At 54.4% G+C, this 18,547-nt stretch overlaps 1 protein-coding gene across 22 annotated transcripts in view; it reads left to right on the top strand.

Moving 5' to 3' along the window:
• Window positions 1–18,547, top strand: part of Dysf (dysferlin) — a 220,703-nt gene that overhangs the window by 97,045 nt on the left and 105,111 nt on the right. For all 22 annotated transcript variants that reach the window (XM_033764701.1, XM_010609623.3, XM_033764725.1 and 19 more), the window contains 10 exons: window positions 358–482; window positions 2,466–2,572; window positions 7,817–8,012; window positions 9,948–10,103; window positions 13,403–13,534; window positions 13,620–13,786; window positions 14,295–14,409; window positions 14,632–14,737; window positions 14,983–15,125; window positions 16,633–16,806. In XM_033764701.1, coding sequence (XP_033620592.1) covers window positions 358–482; window positions 2,466–2,572; window positions 7,817–8,012; window positions 9,948–10,103; window positions 13,403–13,534; window positions 13,620–13,786; window positions 14,295–14,409; window positions 14,632–14,737; window positions 14,983–15,125; window positions 16,633–16,806 — 1,421 coding nt within the window. The remainder of the gene's footprint in view (window positions 1–357; window positions 483–2,465; window positions 2,573–7,816; window positions 8,013–9,947; window positions 10,104–13,402; window positions 13,535–13,619; window positions 13,787–14,294; window positions 14,410–14,631; window positions 14,738–14,982; window positions 15,126–16,632; window positions 16,807–18,547) is intronic.

Here is an 18,547-nt window from a genome sequence, read left to right on the forward strand (position 1 = left end):
ACATGGAATCTGATTAGTTTGTCTTAGAGACTTTGGGATGTGTGGGATTGAATTTCCCAGGGTCATTCTAGCAACCCTCTGCTTTGATGAGCCGAGGAGCCCAGCTGTCTGTTCACCCCACTCAGGGAGCTCAGGCACCTTGCTTAGACCCTGGGGGATGTAGGTCACACCACGTGTGTCCAAGGTGGTTCTTAGGTGGGAAAGGGAGCAGGTGCTTATCTCCTCCCACCCTCCATGTTGCGCCCTTTCCCCAGCTGTGCCACTTCCAGCTCTGAGTGCCCAGGAGCCTGAGCTTTGCAGAACCAGGTGCCATGAGCCCTCAGCTCCTGCCGAGTGCTCAGACCCTTCTTCTTCCAGGATGCCACTACTACTACTTACCCTGGGGCAATGTGAAGCCTGTGGTGGTGCTGTCCTCTTACTGGGAGGACATCAGCCACAGAATCGAGACTCAGAATCATCTGCTCAGGATTGCTGACCGGCTGGTGAGTGGAAACCTTCCCAAACCTTGTTTGTGCCCCCTGCCATGCCGCAGGTGCCTTTAGACCTGCTCACCCTCAGTGCACACACCAACACAGGACTATGTCCAGCGACCTCCACAGCCTGGTATTTGTGTCCGGTACTGATGCTGGGAAGAGAAAGGGAGTGCAACAGTGCTGGGGAAGTCCTGATCCCACCCTGAGAGAGGGCCGAGAGAGACGCAGCTGGGAGCTGCAGGACAGAGGGAGGCTAGCTTCCTCATGCCTTTCTTAGGGGCCTTTGACTCTTAGCACACCCAAGGGCTCAGGCTAGAGAGCCCTCCAGCTAGTAGCCAGAAGCTGTAAGTTGACAGGAAGTCAGTTTAATAAAGGAAGTCAGTTAGTAAAGGCTTCCTGTGCCTCTCATGCAGGCTTTTCTAAACCTAGCTCCAGGTGGCACTCATGGGTAACAAGGAACAGGCATGGGGCTCAGTAAGGAGATTGGCCAAGGAGCACAGGGAGGCATCATGAGCCAGACGGAGGTCTGATGTCCAGTGGGAGCCCATCTGGGATGCCATGACAGGACCAAGGGAAGGTGATGAGGCTCTCAGAGGGAGATGATTTAGAGAGAGGACTGCAGCTACAAGATCTTGATGGCCTGTTGGATTTGGGAAGAGGAAGGGCTCTAAGAAGTGACTCTGGTAGCTGGGGAACCAGAAAGCTGGGAAGAAAAGCAGAGTGTATAAGAGGAGGTAATGGGTTCTATTTGGAGGTGAGAGAGGAATTACCTACACGTGGTGGGAGCTGCTGAATGGCGCATGGCCAGGGAGAGGAGAAGAGTCAGAGGCAGGGGAGGCATAGAGGCCAAGGGAGGGGAGAAGGCTGAGGGGAAGCTGATGGCCCCCACGGTGCTCCAGGCATTTCTGCGGGTGGGCATGTGGAGACTCAGGAGGAGTGCAGCCCAGGGCATGGCAGGGGGTGCGGGTGGGAGTGGGGTGGGGTTGGGGAGCATACTGTTGAAGCAATAGAGGAGAGGAGAGGCCTGGGCAGGTCTGGTGATGGGTGTAGAGTGAAGGAAAGATGGGAGGGAAGGGGAAAGAAGAGTCTTGGAGTGGTGGGAGGAGACCTGGCCTAGGTGGGCGGCCATATGGTCCACAGATTCCTTGAGACTGCCTTTCTAGGGAGGGAGAAGACCAGCAAACACCCAGAGGGGGAGAATCTGGACTTGGTGTTGTCCAGTGCAGTGGGCTTCTGGGTCAATCAATGTCTCAAAGCAAGACTGCAGACTCTGAGGGCAGGGACTGTTTTAATTTCTAGGATCTTTCCCTAGACCGGTGGTCCCAGTGTGGAGTGCATGTCACCTGCTCAGGAAGGCTGACTGATGGGTGGCAAAGGGTGCGTGGGGGACCGAGGAACATTCACAGGTCTGGCAGGAGCTGTGAGAATGGTCTCTTTCCCCCAGCTCAGGGCTGAGGCCCACGAGCAGAGCTGGGAAAGTAGCTCAGTGGAGGAGGCAGTGAGAGCCTGGCCATGGGAGTCTGGAAGCTCTGTGTAACTGGAGATGGCTGGTCTGCTCCAGGTGTGAGGCTGACCTGATCTGAGCCTAGCTGTGTAGCAGGACCCAGGCAGAAGAGAGGTTCCAGGTGGGAGCCAGAGCAGGGTCATAGGGGCCACTCAGCGGCAAAGTCAGACCTGGCTCAAGGGTGGCAGGTGAGGAGCAGGATGCAATCAAGTTCTGTCAAAGTCCATTGACCACTTGTGAACTCCTCCTATCCAGACCTGAGGCTGGAGTTGCAGGCCGGGGTATTTGGGTGTGGGGAGCCCTGAAAGGTTCTTGAGCTAGGACAGTGCTGGTTGGTTGGTCTGGGCTCTGCCATCTCAGCTTTAATTGTTCACTTCTTTTTGGTTCAGAGCCCTTTCTGGCTATGGTGACAGGGCCTGGGGATTGGGTCCCGTGCATACTCTCTGCTCTGTGGTGAAACTCCTGACCCCTGCCTGCCTGTCCCATAGGAAGCTGGCTTGGAGCAGGCTCACCTGGCCCTCAAGGCTCAGTGCTCAACCGAGGACATGGACCTCCTGGTGGCTCAGCTGATGGATGAGCTCATTGCAGACTGCAGGTAGGGGCACCTGGCAGCCGCGGCGCCTGCTGCTCCTGGCTTGGCCGGCCGGCCGTTTCCCTGGGCGTGCTCGTGTGTGGTAGTGAGCAGCGGCACGTCTCCCAGCCACGCTTGGCCAGCAGTCCGGCCCAAGCTGAGTCCGAAGGTGGTGGAGCCAGCGAGGGGAGTTGAAAAGGTGACATTTAGAGCAGGTCATAAATCTCCCTGCAGCAGCAGCAGCTGTGGGCCCCTGGCGGCCCAGCTCACCTGAATGGGGAGCATTGTGTCTCTGATCTCCGACCTCTTATTTCCCTGATGGAATCTCCAGGAGAAGTTGGCTGGGGGTGGGGCGCCCCTCCCTTCCTCAAGGCCATGTCAGGGACCACAGTTTCTGCCTAGCCTGCTATTGACAGGGCTGGTTGTCAGCTTCAGGAAAAGGGCCCTGGGGTGATGGAGAATGAGGGTACAGAGGCCTAGCAGAGCGAGCCCATCTCAGCATCTCTTCCGCAGCTGGGTGGGTGGTTTTGGGGAGCCACTCCAAAAGGGACTTTTGGCATGAAGAATAACCGCATTTTAATATCCAATAAACAAAGTGCTGGGACCTTAGGACGGATTTAATAATCGGTAGCTATAATTATTGTAAAGAAAGAGAAATGTCAGGAGACTTAAGTGCTAGCCCCTTTAGCCAGCTTTGTGGCTTTAGGCAGCTTCCCTTCTCTGGACCTGTTTCTCAGTTGTTAAGTGAACTTAGTAACAGACAGTTTTCCTTCTCCTTTCTATGGGGTTAAATGTGAGTCTGTGCCCCCCCCCACATCTCATCACCCCCTCCCTCAGCCTGGCTCTAGAGCCCCACAGGTTAGAGAGATGCCGTTGTGCTGAGAAATCGGTAACCATGGCCACCTGATGCAGCATCTGTGTGCATCTTTATGAAAGTGTTACCCCACCTACGGGAAGCCCTATCCCTCGGCAGAATTCCAGAGAAGGCATTCATCCACTCCCCAAATCTTCCTGGGGCAGGGCAGGTTCAGTGCCAAGCATGCTGGGCAGGGTGCAGCTGTAGCCTCCAGGGGGTGATGGGTATGAAAGTGAATTCAGGAGGTTAAGTGTGATGGGGACTCAGAGGCAGGGGCTGTCAGGGCTCAGAGCAGGTGCACCTACCTAGTGCTGACAAAGTGAATCCAGGGAAGCTTCTTGGAGGAGGGAAGCCCGGTGACATGAGCGTTGAGGGAAGAGGAGTGTCACCCTTTGGAGAAGGGACCACCCAGGCAAAGACATAGAAGCCCGAAATGCTCACTGCCTCCAGGGATGGACAGGAAGGAGCTGATGCCCATGGGACAGGCCCTGGGGGATCCCAGGAAGAGCTGAGGCCTGGTGGTCACCGAACGGTCAAGGTAGCCGTGGGGTTTCAGCGTTCACTCTGGCTGCAGTGTGAGGGGTAGACTGGAGTTGGTGGTGAAGACTGGTGTTGGTAGGTGCTGGAGGGCCAGACAATGGGAGGCTGGTCATACAACTGTGCAGGTAAGTTGTGACCAAGGCACTAAAACAGAGATGCCATGAAGGCTGGGCAGAGAGTAGCATAGACAATCCAGCAGGCATTATGATGACACTTGTCATGCAAGGCACTGTTCCAGGAATATTTTTACAAGTACTTGGGACTGAACCCAGGGTCTTTGCACTGAGCTACAATCCCAGTCTTTTAAAAATTTTGTGACCAGGTCTCATTAAGTTGCTTAGGCTGGGCTCAAACTTATGATCCTCCTGCCTCAGCCTCCCATGAGAATTTTACTTGTGTTGATTAATCATAAGACTCTTGGGAGATAGGAACTAGAATGATCCCCATTTTACAGGTGAGGAGACTGAGGCAGAGGTTGATTAACCTGCCCAGATTTACATGCCAAATAAATGACAGAGATTCCTTGCTGTACTGCTCTATAATGGACAGAATTTGATTGTGGATTGGATGTAGCAGTCAAAGAAAGGTCCAGAATGTCCCCCAGATCTGAGTGGGCACTGGGCCCATTCTCAAGGTCAGCAGAAGGAAGGGCAGGTTGGAGGAGCTGAGTAGGAGGGTATCTGAGAAAACTGGCTCTGTGATCTGTAGGTAGGAGGACAAGCAGGGCTGGAGGGGCACAGAGCAGCCCCATCAGAAGAGGGGAGGGGTGCACCTGTGGGATGAGCCCACATGGCATTCAGTACCCCTTCTGCAGGCCACGCAGAGTGGTTTGCTGTCCTCACTGGCACAGCCTTGGGGTGGTGGGCAGGCAGGGAATGGGTTTTCCCTGAAGTATCATGCATGACTCATGTTTGGGGTGGACCTTGGCAGGTCTGCAGTTGCGGAACATCTGAGACAGGCGAGTGCCCTCCACAGTGCTCTGCTCCTGGGCAGAGGATTTAGCTAAAACCACTTCTTCCAATCTTGCCTGGCCCTTTGAGTCACTCTCTCAAGGGAGAGAGGTAGCTTGGGCCACCCAGGGCCAGTGGTCCCAGGTCAGAAGCTTGGGAGGGAAGCTGAGTTCTCAGCCTCTTTTGAACATAAACATGGCTTTTTGGGGAGGAATCCAGGCATCGGGACCATGTCACCTAAGTTCACCAAACAGCTCTTGGGCTACTTAGGAGCCGGACATCTTCCCAGCGGGCAAGCAGGGCAGCCAAGCGCAGGTCCCCAAGCCAGCTTGCATGGCTGACCATGGCTGCATGCCCGCTCCTCCAGCCCTGCCAGAGTCCCTCATTCCAGCTCAGGCCTTTTCCGAGCTCATCTCCCTACAAGCTCCCCCCTCCCCCCAGGGCCAGCAGTGTCCATCCTGTTCCTCGAAGACCCATGGCCCAGCTGGGCACCTCCACATGGCTGTCTTGAAGTGTCTGGGGCTACAAAGGGCCCAGACAAGTTTCATTGCCTCCCCCATTGTGTCTTTTCCCCCACCCATCACCCCCATGCTGGAGACCAGGCCAGCTCTGATTTTGCTCCCATTCTTCCCAGCCCTGTCGCCTCTGCCTCTTCCCTCTCCTTTCTCCTCTCTGCCATCTTCTCCACTCCATTCACATCAGCATGCCCAAGGTCTGCCTGAAATAGTACCCTGCCTGCCTCTGCGTCAGCCCTGAAGTGGCTGCCACTGCACTCAGGAAAACTCTCAGCTCTCATCCTGGTGAGCAGGCTCCTCTGTCCCCATCGTCTGCCTCAGACCCCAGCCCTTCTGGACCTCTCTGCAGGGCCCTCCCCAGTCCACAGTGTTCCCTTGCCTCGGTCTTCACTCGTGAGCATATGCTCTTGCCACACTCCCAGAGCCCTTCACCTGCCAGGTGCTGCTTAGGGACACTTCATGCAGGAAGGACTCCTGATTCTGAGGCTGCTCCGATGGGGACCGTAGCCCTCCCTCTTTCACTGCTCCTGGGCGGAGAACACTGCCATGTCTGGTCTTTGCTTCCAGCCCCCGCTGAGCCCAGGCTCAGAGGAGCTGTTGCTTAGGAGGATTGAAATGAATGACAAAGGCCAGCTCATCTTTTGGCCTGGCAGGGACACTCTGCCCTCCTCTTGGAAGTCCCTGTGTAGTCACCCACTTGATCCCACAGGGAAAGGCAGCAACTTTGCTAGTGACCAGGTCACCCCAATTTCCAGGTTTAGCCAGTTTGCAAACTGCCTGCCTGTTTAGGGCTGGGGGTGCTGCATTATCCCGCCTCCTCTTTCTGTATCCCCCTGCCTTGGGGTTTTCTGGGGTGAGAAAAGGCCAAGACATCTTGTTAGTGGCACTCGCGGGTCCTGGCTGTTTCTTGGGGAGTCTTGGCCCGGCTTCTAGCCTCCTGAAAAATCTCCCTTTGGTGGTCTCTATCGCCATCCTGCCCAGCTTCCGACCCAGGCTGCCGGCATAAATCACCCTGGTTGACTCGCCAGCCCTCTCCACGCCCGCGCCCCGCCCCGGTCCGGCTCAGGCTAGCTCCCAGGCAGGGCCTGTCCAGGACTCTAGCCCAGGACCCCCCTTCCCCACCGAGCATGCCCTGGCCCGGGGCAGCCCGATCCGCGGCACCCTCGGGGCAGTAAATATTATATTACTACAGGGTGTGCAGTACGTGACCTGAGACAGGCCCCGGGGCTTAAGTTTCCCCGAGATGGAGTTCACGTACTGCTCCCCCATCCTAAAAATTCAATTAAAAAAAATAACAGGAAAAATGTAGTGCGCCGAGGGCCTGCCAGAGTGGTGTATCTGGCGGCGGCGGTGCCGCTGCGCTCCGGCGGTAATTGGTTCTGCATAGCTCCGGGAAATTGGCAGAAAAATAAATCAGCCGGGAGCCGGGAGTCGAGACGCTTCGGGGAGGGGAGGTGGGGTGCGAGTGGTGGGAGCAGACCTGGCGGAGCTGGTTTGACTAATGTCCTGTTTGGGAGTCAAGAGCGAGGCTGGGGGGTGGCGAGGGGGCAGGGCAGCCCCCCATATGCTCAATCTGGGACCTTAGGAGGGGTCTTGTTTGGTCGGGGAGAGCACAGACTTCCCCACCCATCCCAGGTATGTGTGCGCAGGCACCCCAGAGTCGGAGTGGTGGAGCAGCCTGGAGAAGACCTTTTAGGGAGCCCCTGTGGGATGGGGCGAGTCAGAGCTCTTTGCCTCTTGACAAGACTGAGTTTAAACCTAATTCCTCACTTAGAGCTCAGAGCTGTGTTTTGAGGGCTGCAGGTACCCTCAGTCTCTTCCCAAAGGTTTCCTAAAGGAGAGGCTTCTCCTTTAGAGAGGAGAGGTGTTTGGGCTGCCCTGGGTGGACACATCTGTGTTATTGGCTGCTGGCCTCTCCACAGTGTCTGCAGTGGCTCGTCAGGGGTCCATAAATTTCCTTCTTGTGTGCACAACACAGAATGGATTTGTTTCAGTGTCGGCAACTTAGTGCTGGGGCCTCCGCTCTAGGAGGACGTAGGGAACAGTAGTAGGGAATAGTAGAGGGACTCTCTGGGCCCTCTGAGAATTTGCAGTCAGATGGGGAGGAAGGAAGGGGATGTCTATGCCAAAGAACTCAACAGACCAGAGGCTGAGGGTGAGTCCCCAACAGGTGGCCCCAGAATAAAGGACCGAGGGCTTTGGCCTAGGAGCATGGGTGCTGATGTGGTTGGGAGGCTTCCTGGAGGAGGTAAGGATGGGGTCTGTCACATAGAGATGATACACCTAGAGTAAGCTAGAGAAGGCACCCAGCAGATAGACCAAAGGTGGCCCTGTGCACATGGGTGTGTGTGCCTGACCCAAGGGAACTCTGGGCTCCTGCTCATCAGGAACATTCTGTTTCTTGCAGCCAGCCCCTGAGTAATGTTCTTGAGACTCCCTCTGCCACCCACCTTGATCAGTACCTGTTCCGGCTGCGTACCTGTCACCTGAGCCAAATTACTGAGGCCGCCCTGGCCCTGAAGCTTGGCCACAGTGTGCTGCTCCCTGCTGCCCTGGAGCAGGCTGAGGACTGGCTCCTGCGTCTCCGTGCCTTAGCGGAAGAGGTAGTTAACCCCATGGGGCACCTTCCTTCCTCTGCTTTCTTGCTGCCTGGAATGCTAGAAGAGGGAGGTAGGTACATGAGCCCTGTCTGAACCATGATCCCACACTGGCTCCACTGCTTAATGACCTAGGGAAGGTGACTTAACCTCTTTGAGCCTCAATATCCCCACTTGCAGAAGGAGGGAAGAGGATAAAACAGGCTGCTGGTATTATGGAGTCCACCACAGAGCCTGGTATATAGTAGGTGCTCCATAAGTATACCCAGTCCACTGCAAGATGTTGAAAACGGTGCTGGGAGCAGAACTCAGGGTGCCTGGCTCTAGGTCTATGCTGGGCTCTGCTTCCACAGAGACCTGGCTCCTTCTTCCTGCCAGCCAGTGCCTATTTGCACCTGGCTTCAATCTGCCTATGCTTCCTGCTCTCTGCATGCCCCTGTACCCCAGGCATGGGAGGCTGTATTTGCTGTAACTCTGAGCTTTGGTGTATCTCAGTGAGAACTGACTCTGGCTGGTGTTTGGGGGACCCTTTTCCTACTTGCACACCTGCTCTTGGTCTGTGAGGCTAGACACACCCAACCTGCTCCCTGGTAAGTAGGCAGGCCAGGGATTGGTTCAGTATGAGTAGAAATGTTTGCTTACAGGGCCTGGGTAGATGCAGGAGCTGCCCATCCTGGCCAGAGTCATGCGGGACCACAGGAGGAACTGGGCCTAGTGAGGAAGGCTGTCCTTCGAAGGAGCATGCGGAGCAGGGTGTCTGGGAGAGGGCCTTCTGCAGCAGGGGACTGCTGAGGGGAGGAGGGAGGCAGCTGCTCAGGAAGGCTGAGGTGTAGCCCCACAGCCGGTTTTCCAGGGCGTACAGTGTGGCTCTGCCACAGACCCCTGCAGTGGCAGGGACTACCCGTCAGCCTAGTCACTGGCTGCCTTCATAATCTTGCCCCAGAACAATTTTGAACTCTTAGTGCAGATTGTAATCTGACTGGGAGCGGTTCTGACCAAACACAGGCTATAAGCATAATGTACTGGAGAGGACCTTTCTCAACCTTGTGTGTGTATCAGAATCCCCAGAGTGGAGCCTGGAGATTTGTATTTCTAAACTCCCAGGAGCCACCTGCTGTTGGAGCCATACTTTGAGTGCCCCTTTCTTAACTGAGAGCACATACCTGGATCAGAAAAACCTGGTATGGCTTCTAACTCCTCTAAGCTGCCTCATCTGTCAAATGGAGAAGCCCTTCCTTCCGCTGGGCCGCTCAGGGGGTAAATGGAGCAAAGCACATGCAGTGTGATTGAGTGTCCCCAGAAGCACACTGGGAAGGCCCTGCAGGAACCTTTGTTCACTTTCCCAGGATGCACCTGGTCTGTTCCCCAATCAGCCTCTCTCCAGACTATGAAGCAGGGCTGGTTGCTACTCATAGCTAAAGGCCTCAAGGGTCTAGGGGCCTGGCACTTCTGTTCTGAGCTTGTCTCTACTTTTAGAGCCCAGTGTCTTCAGGCCTCAGGGTCCTGCTATTAGTAGCAAGAGGACAGATGTCATCTGGGAAAGGATGTGCCTTCTGTGGAGCTGTTGTTGCCCTCTAGATGAGGAAGGAGGCTGGAATCTTAAGGATGATGTTCACCCTTGGGACCATCTATCCAGCACAGAGGACCTAAGAACTGAAGCTTGATGCTCCAGGCCAGAGTGTGCTAGCTTGGTGATGTTTTTATGCACATGATCTGGGGGTAGCATTGTGCCCTGTCCTTGGGAGCTCAAAGCTGCTGAAGACAGATGCCCAGCCAACTCTGGGAGGCTAAAGCAAAGGCCAGTGGTGGGTGGTGTGTGGATAGAAGCTGGGGAGGAGAGGCCTTTATGGTCTTTGAGTCAGAGGTCAGCTCACTGTGCTACTGTGATGTGTGGGCCTGGGTGTGTCACCGTCATTACCCTGACTGCCATCCTCTCTCCAGCCCCAGAACAGTCTGCCGGACATTGTCATCTGGATGCTGCAAGGAGACAAGCGTGTGGCTTACCAGCGGGTACCTGCCCACGAAGTTCTCTTTTCCCAGCGGGGAACCAACTACTGTGGCAAGAACTGTGGGAAGCTGCAGACCATCTTTCTGAAAGTGAGCTTGCTTTTCTCTCAGGGCATGAGCAGATTCTTCCCAACACAGAGCCTTTTTCTTCCTTTCAGTTCCCTTCTGTTCTGGACCTATCAGAGTCCTTGGGCTCTGGTCTTAGATGGGCAGGGGGTCTTGATAAAATTACTTTCCTTTTCCTCTGTCCATTACCAAGACCAAAGACCACCCCCCCCACTAGAAGGCTAGCAGTTTGGAGCTGGAATCATGAGTGCTGGAAATGAACGAGGAGGAGCGTGTGGCCCTCGCTGTCTTAGGGTCAGGGGCACACCCCTAAGGCTCTGCTTGTCCTTCAGGGCAGGTCCCCCTTTCCCAGTCTCCAGCGGTCCCTGCATAGCCCTAGCCTCCGTGCCCTGCTCAATAACCTGTATGCCCTCAGCTCCAGTGGGAGCCATGTGTGGGCTCCATTTCCTCCCTGCTGGGAAGGTTGTTGTCACCTTTTTCTCCTTTTTTAGCACCCATCCCTGCTTCCCTCCTTCTTCTCAGTCAGAGGTGATAGGAAAGTGAGTGGGAGCTTGGGGCCACCTGTCTTCTCTGTGTCTGTGGGGACATAGAGCTAAGGCTTCTTTGGGCTGGGGCTATGGCCTGGTGTTCAGAATGCAGGTGGGGAGCCCCCTCTCTGCAGGCCCAAGGTCAGGCTGCCCTGCTTGGGGCGAGTGGCTAGGACAGAGGCCTGTTCCTTACCATTCCCGTTGACTCCCAAAGCCTCTGCATCCAAGCCAGCCGAGGCTGGCTGCCTGCCTCCATTCCAGCCTGGCCTTTCTCCACTAAGCCCCTTTTCTCCAACCTTCCCTTGCACATATCTCTCCTCCCGCCTCACTTCCTCCAGGAGAGCATTGTTGACCAAACTTAGCCTCTTGACTGCTGGCCAACCTACCTGTTCATATATTGATCAGTCATTCTTTTTGTCCCCAATATGGGTAGAGAAGAGAAATTTCTGTTGTGCCATGTGTGTGGGCAGGTTGCCAGGGCTGGCCAGAACTGTGTGGCTTTGGGCAGATTGCCTAACCTCTCTGAACTGCTTGCTTTCTACTCATCTGTGACACAGGATAAGGCTACCCACTTCACAGATTTGGAGGACTAAATTAGGTAACACAGGTAATGAGTCATGCTGAAACTAAGTGACCAGTGGACATTGGTCTTTGATTTTTTTTTTTTTTATTTTTTAAGTACTGGGGATTGAACTCAGGTCCTTGCACCCTTGAGCCAGGCGGCAGAACCACTGAGCTAAATCTCCAGACCTGGCCAGTGGGTATTGGTTTCTCTCCTCTCTCTTCTTTTTCTTGGGGAACTCCCTTGCTGCACAAGGGCCATGACTACAGTCCAGCTGAAGCCCAGGGATGAGCAGATGTCTATATGCAGGGTCATTGGTACTTTAGAGGGAGGAGAAGCCAGCTCTGGGGAGAAGAAAGGATGGGGCACATTGTGTGTGTGTGTGTGTGTGTGTGTGTGTGTGTGTTGGGAATGATCCTGGCACTCCCACTTGCTCGTGTGCCGCCTGATTGAGCTCCCTGTATGATCTTTTTTTTTTGGTACTGGGGATTGAACTCTGGTCCTTGCACTTGCAAGGCAGGCCACCGAATCGCTGAGCTAAATCCCCGGCCCATCTGAATGATCCTAATCTTGAATCCTGACCCTGAGTTGCACCCCTAAGCCAGTCTTCTTCTTGTGTAGGAGAAATGGGAGGAAGTGAAGGAGTGGCCCCTAGAAAGGCCATGTGACGAGAATGGTGGGGTGCAGTGGTGCGCCTGGTAGACTCACTAGAAATGACTGAGCTCCGGCTCTGACCTCGTGGCCCTGCAGCCTCAGGGAAATGCAAACTGAAAAATTTCCCTGACTCCAAGCAAGGAAAAAAAAGATATAGAAATTGTTTCTCGAAGTCTTCCCCACTGAGTTTATGAGCCCCGCCAGTAGCTCCTGAGCAAGCTCTACAAAAATGTTGGCACAGAGCAGAGACCAAGAAAACATTGGTGTTTCTTAACTTAAACCAAAGTTGGAAAAAATGAGCACCAGCAGAGAGGGAGAGGAGCCCCAAACTAGACATTTCTTTATTTGCTGTTGCTATTTTGGGTCCGGCAGGCTGGCCCCGTCTGGGGGAGGGCAGGGGAGAGAGCTAGGGCTGGATGGGAGAAGGGGGGCCAGGCATTCCTGCCATCTCCCTGGGGCTGGTGGTTTGGAGGGGAAAAGGCAGCTAACCCCCTGGGGGGAGGACAGCTGAGGCGAACAGTCATGGGGAGGTTTCCAGGGAGTGACACGTGGGATCAGGGGCTCCTCCGGGCATTACTGAGGATGAACCAACCAACAGCAGAGGGTCTTAGAAATATATGGTCAGTGGCTGACTGGGACCTGTACCAATTCTGGAGCCTTCTTCCAGCCCTGAGCTTCCCCTCTGGGATCCAAGCTCCTCATCAGCTTGGGCCTCATTTTACTTTTCTGAACCCACCAAAGCTCTCTTCTGTCTTGATCAGCTGCCTGTCTGGGAGTACACCCCGCCCCTACAAGCTGACACACAGGAGGCCTAGGTACTTAATGTATTACCTCCTCTAGGGGACAGTGTGTTATTCTAAGAGTGAGAAACTTCTGCTCCTCAAGGCTATATCTGACCTTTGGTTTCAGTCAAATGGTGAAGTAATTGTGGGGAATAGTTTTTTTATGTTGGGTTGTTGTGGTTATTCCATTTTGGCAGAGCTTCTGAAAGTTTCAGGATAAAAAGCAGTGGAAGACCAGTGAATAGTGCTTAACAGGCTGATAAACACTTGAAAATATAGGGATATTAGATGAAACACTAATGTTTAGTCTAAACATACAGTACTGAAAATGAAATGAAATGGCTTTAAGTTCTTTCCCTTTCAGACCTGTATCCTTATGTCTTATTTAGAGACACATTCTAGAATGGTGCTGTTCCACGCTGTAGCCACATATTGAGATTTCAATTTAAGTGAATTAATAAAACTAAAAATTCAGTTCCTCAGTCATACTAGCCACACTTCAAGGGCTCACCATCTGCATGGAGCTTGTGGTCATCATGTTGGCCAGGGCAGCTATAAAGCATTTCTATTGCAGCAGAAAGTTCCATTGGACAGTGCTGTTCTTGAAGAGAATGGAGATGAGGGTGTGTTGGGAGAGGGGAAGATGAAAGATCCCTGTCTAGATGTGCCCCCTTTGGGTTTCTTAGTTACACTGCCCTTGGTGCCCCTAGGTCTGGAGGACTCCCCCCAGATCCCACCTGGTTGAGATATCCTAATGGTCCCCGGGCTTTGTTTTTTTTTTTTTTTTCTGACACCTAGTATCCAACGGAAGAAGTGCCTGGGGCCCGGATGCCAGTGCAGATACGAGTCAAGCTTTGGTTTGGGCTCTCTGTGGATGAAAAGGAGTTCAACCAGTTTGCAGAGGGGAAGCTCTCCGTCTTTGCTGAAACTGTGAGTGCTTGCCAGCTGCCCTGCCTGCCCCTTACTTCCTGACACTGCCATGGTCCCCTCACTCTCCTCCTTCTTTGCTTTCCAGTATGAGAACCAGACCAAGCTGGCCCTGGTTGGGAACTGGGGCACAACAGGGCTCACCTACCCCAAGTTTTCTGACATCACGGGCAAGATTAAGCTCCCCAAGGACAGCTTCCGCCCCTCGGCTGGTTGGGCCTGGGCTGGAGATTGGTTTGTGTGTCCTGAGAAGACGTGAGTCATGTTCTTGGGAGGGCAAGTCCAGGTTGTCAGCCTGAAACTGCTCCCTCTGCCCTGGCCCTTTCTCTGTCAATCCGTCATCCTGCTTCTATGCTGATCACTGAAGCTGGGATCCTGGGAATGGGGGAGGGTGCTCACTAGAGAACATTGCTTTCTGGAAGGGCTCTAACACTCAGAAAGTCCCTTATTATGAAGCCTTCTTTCAATTTAGCCTCCACTGGTGTGGCCTTGTCTTTGGTGACACCTTGGGTCCTTCTTGTGTTTGAGCAGATCACGTGTTCTCTGGGTGTTTTGTTCCTGAAGTCCTTCCCAGATTCACATCTTCCTTCTCTAGATAGGTTGTCTCCTTTTTGCCCTCTCCCCTGGTCCCTCTGCACACCCGCCTCCATCTGTATTGTATTGAGGCTGAGAAGCACAGGTTGGCTCTGGCCAGGTGCTCTCTGGGAGGTGGTGGGCAGGTAGGAGTCCCTCCAGGGAAGTTCTGACCAACCCTCCCCAACAGTCTGCTCCACGATGCTGATGCCGGTCACCTGAGCTTTGTGGAGGAGGTGTTTGAGAACCAGACCCGGCTCCCCGGAGGCCAGTGGATCTACATGAGTGACAACTACACTGATGTGGTGAGGGCATGCTCAAGGGACGGGGGGTGGTCCAGCTTTTCCTGGGGTTCTGGATGTTTGGTCCCAGAAGGGGCTTTTTGCCTCCAGTTCTCAGCTGGTGAGCCTGCACGCCGGGCTATGACCCTGAGTCATACAGGTTCCCAGGGCTCTGTGCTTCTGACTGGGGCCCTGCTGAAGTCTGTCTGAACCTTCTCATGCTTTCCTGTCCTGTCTTGTTCCTAGAACGGGGAGAAAGTGCTTCCTAAGGATGACATCGAGTGCCCACTGGGCTGGAAGTGGGAAGATGAAGAGTGGTCCACAGACCTCAATCGTGCTGTGGATGAGCAAGGTGGGCAGCACATGGAGCCTGGTGAGCCACACCTCTGGTGAGCTCTCAAGGTGTGCTGGTGGGGTCAGCTCAGTGCCATGGCCCATTGGCTTGGGTGACTTCCTGAAGACATTCATACTTCAAGTTATAAATTATGGCCAGGAGTCACTGTCTACTCGAGTCTGTGAGCATGCCCTAGATGGAGAGGTGGCCCCAGGAGAGATGGGGAATTGTTAGGCAATGTGTGAAACATTCCTCTCCCCTAGGCTGGGAGTACAGCATCACCATCCCTCCGGACCGGAAGCCAAGGCACTGGGTTCCTGCTGAGAAGATGTACTACACACACAGACGGCGGCGCTGGGTCCGCCTGCGCAGGAGGGACCTCAGTCAGATGGACGTACTGAAAAGGGTGAGCCAGCGAGGGGTGGGTGTGAGTGAGGTCCTGGATCGGAGGAGACAGGTGTTCATGTGGCCTGCATAGACCCATTGGAGATCCACACAGACTATACCCAGCACACACAGATGCTCACAGGCAGACACAGAACGGAGTTCACACGCAGAAGGGGCCAAGCCATCCCTGGAAGTGTTCTAGGCTTGACTTTCTAGAGGCAGAGTCCATGATGTGGCCATGGCACTAGTCTTTTGAGGCTGCTCTTAGGAGTGTGAGGGGCAAGGATTTGCCTGGTGAGGGTGCACTCGAGCACTCCAGGGTCCTCTTCACATGCAGGCACAGCAGCTAGGTTTACATTCTTTTAGCTATCATTAGTCGAGTGCCACTGTGCCACAGGGGCACAGATCTCCTAGCGCAGTGGCTTCCTTCAGCAGTGACCAATGCCCTGGAACAGACAGCTACCCAGAGTGGGGAGCCAACACTCAAGGTTGCTGGGGATGGTACACAACAAGTTCACCTGGTGAAGAGGCCAGGGTAGGCTCTGTTAGTATTCACCTGAGAACACAGATGGGTCCATGGTATGCGTGTGTGAGTGCACACAAGCACCTGCCCTTGCTCTAGAGTTACGGAGTTGCCCGTGATGTGCACAGCTTCAGTGCCTACCTCTCCTCTTGGTCTATGTTGTCTTCCCAAGTGCATATGTCCATTTTGGCCTAAGAACTGGGCCTCTGTCTGTTTAAGTATAGCCTTTGGCATGGCTCAGGTTTCTTCCCCTCTCTTTCAGCAGAGAATCTAGAGAGAAGTATGTCTGGATCTGGGGAGGGGCAAGAGTTTTGAACAATCAGCTATTCTTGGGTTTGTGAACCTGACCAACAGTTCTTCTGAAGGGGCACCCCAATGTCAGAGGTGGAGCCTGGAGGAGACACTGCTGGCCTCCAGGGCTAGATCTCCTCACTGCTTGTGACCCTGAAGAGGTGATGGAGGACAGCCTCAGGCCACTGTCTCCCAGGAGCTGCGGAAAGGGGCTTTCAGGTTCTTTCCAGGACCTGGAAAGAGTGCCCTTGAAGGAGGTGTGGGGGATCTCTCCATGGCTGACCTAGACCCCACCTTCTTGGGAGAAATAGCCTGTGCTTGGGAAGACAATCTTTGTTTTGCCTCTGAACTCCAGACCCACTTCCATTTTTATGAGCTGGGATGTGAAGAAAAAGGAAATGACTAGAACACATTGGAGTCATGCAATCCACCCCTAATTCAAATAAACAAGCAACCCAAAGTCCAGTGTTTCCATCACTGCTAGAGTCTATCTTCCCTGCCTGTCTCCCCACAGCCCACGGAGCCTCCTCTCCCCTCCTGATTTTCTAACCTAGGGCTCTTCCAGGTGGCCCTCACTGGTTTCCCCATCTCTGCAAGAAGTGCTGGGAGTGGTGGGGAGTCCTGGAGGGCAGGAAAGCACCACTGGAGCTGGGCCCAGGTCACCCCAGGGGCTGCCCGCCGGCCACTGAATCTGCCCCATTCTCCTGTACAGCACAGGCAGGCAGAGGCAGAGGGTGAGGGCTGGGAGTATGCCTCGCTCTTTGGCTGGAAGTTTCACCTTGAGTACCGCAAGACGGATGCCTTCCGCCGCCGCCGCTGGCGCCGCCGCATGGAGCCACTGGAGAAGACTGGGCCTGCAGCTGTGTTTGCCCTCGAGGGGGCCCTGGTACGTCCGGCTGTGCCTGTTTGGGGTCGGGAGGAGTGTGGCTTGCTTTCCTAGGGCTGTTCTGGGCTGACACGGGAGAGGCACAGAGCTCCCAGGTTAGGGCTTTTGGGACATTGGCCAGTTATCCTGGCTTCAGCTCCAATGGGGTGGTGTGTGGGGAAAGTGAGCAACAGTCTGGGTGTCCTCTTAAAATATAACAGCTTCTTTTTTGGTACTGAAGATCCACTACTTCTCTGAGAAGTCAAGATGGGAGCAGAGTGGGAGGCGACCTTGGCATGTGGTCCTCTGACTGGGGATGGAGACAAAGATTCAGCACTTCTTGGAGAGGTGGTTTGCACGGAGGAGGGTGGGAATGTTTCAGCCCAGGCCATGGCAGTGGCCGAGTGGTCTGGTAGCCCTGAGATGTCCTTGATGGGACATGCATCCTTCTGAGATAAAGGCTTCCCTTGGAATTGAAGGAAGAAACTTCCCCAGAAACTGAGTCCCCACATGGCTGTCTTGCTCCATGTGTAATTTTGTAGCCAATGATAGGGTCAGCTTGAGGCTTTTTAGCATCTAGGACCTTGGCAATGGCTCCCCCAAAACAAAGGAGCAGTATCCCTTCCTGGACAGTGGGGACACTCAAGAATGGCATAATCCTGCTTCTGGCTCTGCTGGTCTGGGAATTCCTGGGGGTGAGAGTGAGAAGAGTGAAGGAGATGCCCCTCTGAAATCCAGCCAGGATTGTGTACCCACTGTGGGGGCTTTGGGCAGTGACCCTGGCAAGCAGTTTCCCCAGCTGTTCTGGCTGAGAAGAGATAAGACCATTCATATGCAGCCAGCTGCATATATGCATACATGTGCCTGGTCCAGACATATCTATGGGACAGCCCAGCTGTGCGGGCTGTGGGAGTAGTGTGGGGCATCCTAGAATATGGTGTGGAAGCAGGGACAGAGGTTGAAGCCTGCATTGGCCCCAAGAAAGAGAAGGCAGGGGAGAGAAGTCTGTCTGTCTCAGGCCTTGACGGTGCCCGCCCCAGTGGTGGCCTTGTAGGACAGGAGGTCCTCTGGAGGCTAGATGACAGCAGAGGAGCCCGTGGTCAGCTCTAGGGGAGCCTCTCTAGTCCTGAGGCCAGGTCTGGGGAGTTGAGGGGAGGCAGCAGAGCCATGGGCTCTTGGGTTGCTGAAATGGTCCTCAGCCAGGGCAAGAGCAGGGTGGGATGGGGCAGGGCTGGTGTTTGGTGACTGCCTTTATCTTGAGTCAGAAAGAACCTAACTTGGCAATGGGCAGGGCCTGGGATGGGGGGCGGGCATCGCACTGCCCCACTGAAGGTGGGGGAGAAAGACCTTGAGGAAGGCTCAGTCTCAATTTGGCCACCTGTGAAAAGGCCAGTCAGGCACCTAAGTAACCAGGACTTGTTTCTATCAGAGAGACTCAGCTCAAGTGGGCTAGAGAGAAAAGGGGGCTTCTGGGCTCAGGAGGAGAGCCAAGTGTTAGAGTGGCAGGAAATGGATGTTCACATTGTGTCCCTAGGACTCTCTGCTCTGTTTTTGCCTGTCTCATACTGGCTTCCTCTATGGTAGCAAAGAAGGCACTGGTGATGAAAGGCTGACATCATCCTGGTTGTTTGCAAAGCCCTGCTGGATAAACTAGCGCAGCCCACCTCCCTGCTGAAGCCCTCAGAGTACTGCTTTCCCCATAGTGCCAGCGAAAGCCTTGTGGAAAAGACTGGCTGGCCTGGTCTCCAGTCTGAACCAGGCC

The sequence above is a fragment of the Fukomys damarensis genome, unplaced genomic scaffold, assembly GCF_012274545.1.
Source record: "Fukomys damarensis isolate Sample0158 unplaced genomic scaffold, DMR_v1.0_HiC HiC_scaffold_2, whole genome shotgun sequence".
Lineage (NCBI taxonomy): Eukaryota > Metazoa > Chordata > Mammalia > Rodentia > Bathyergidae > Fukomys > Fukomys damarensis.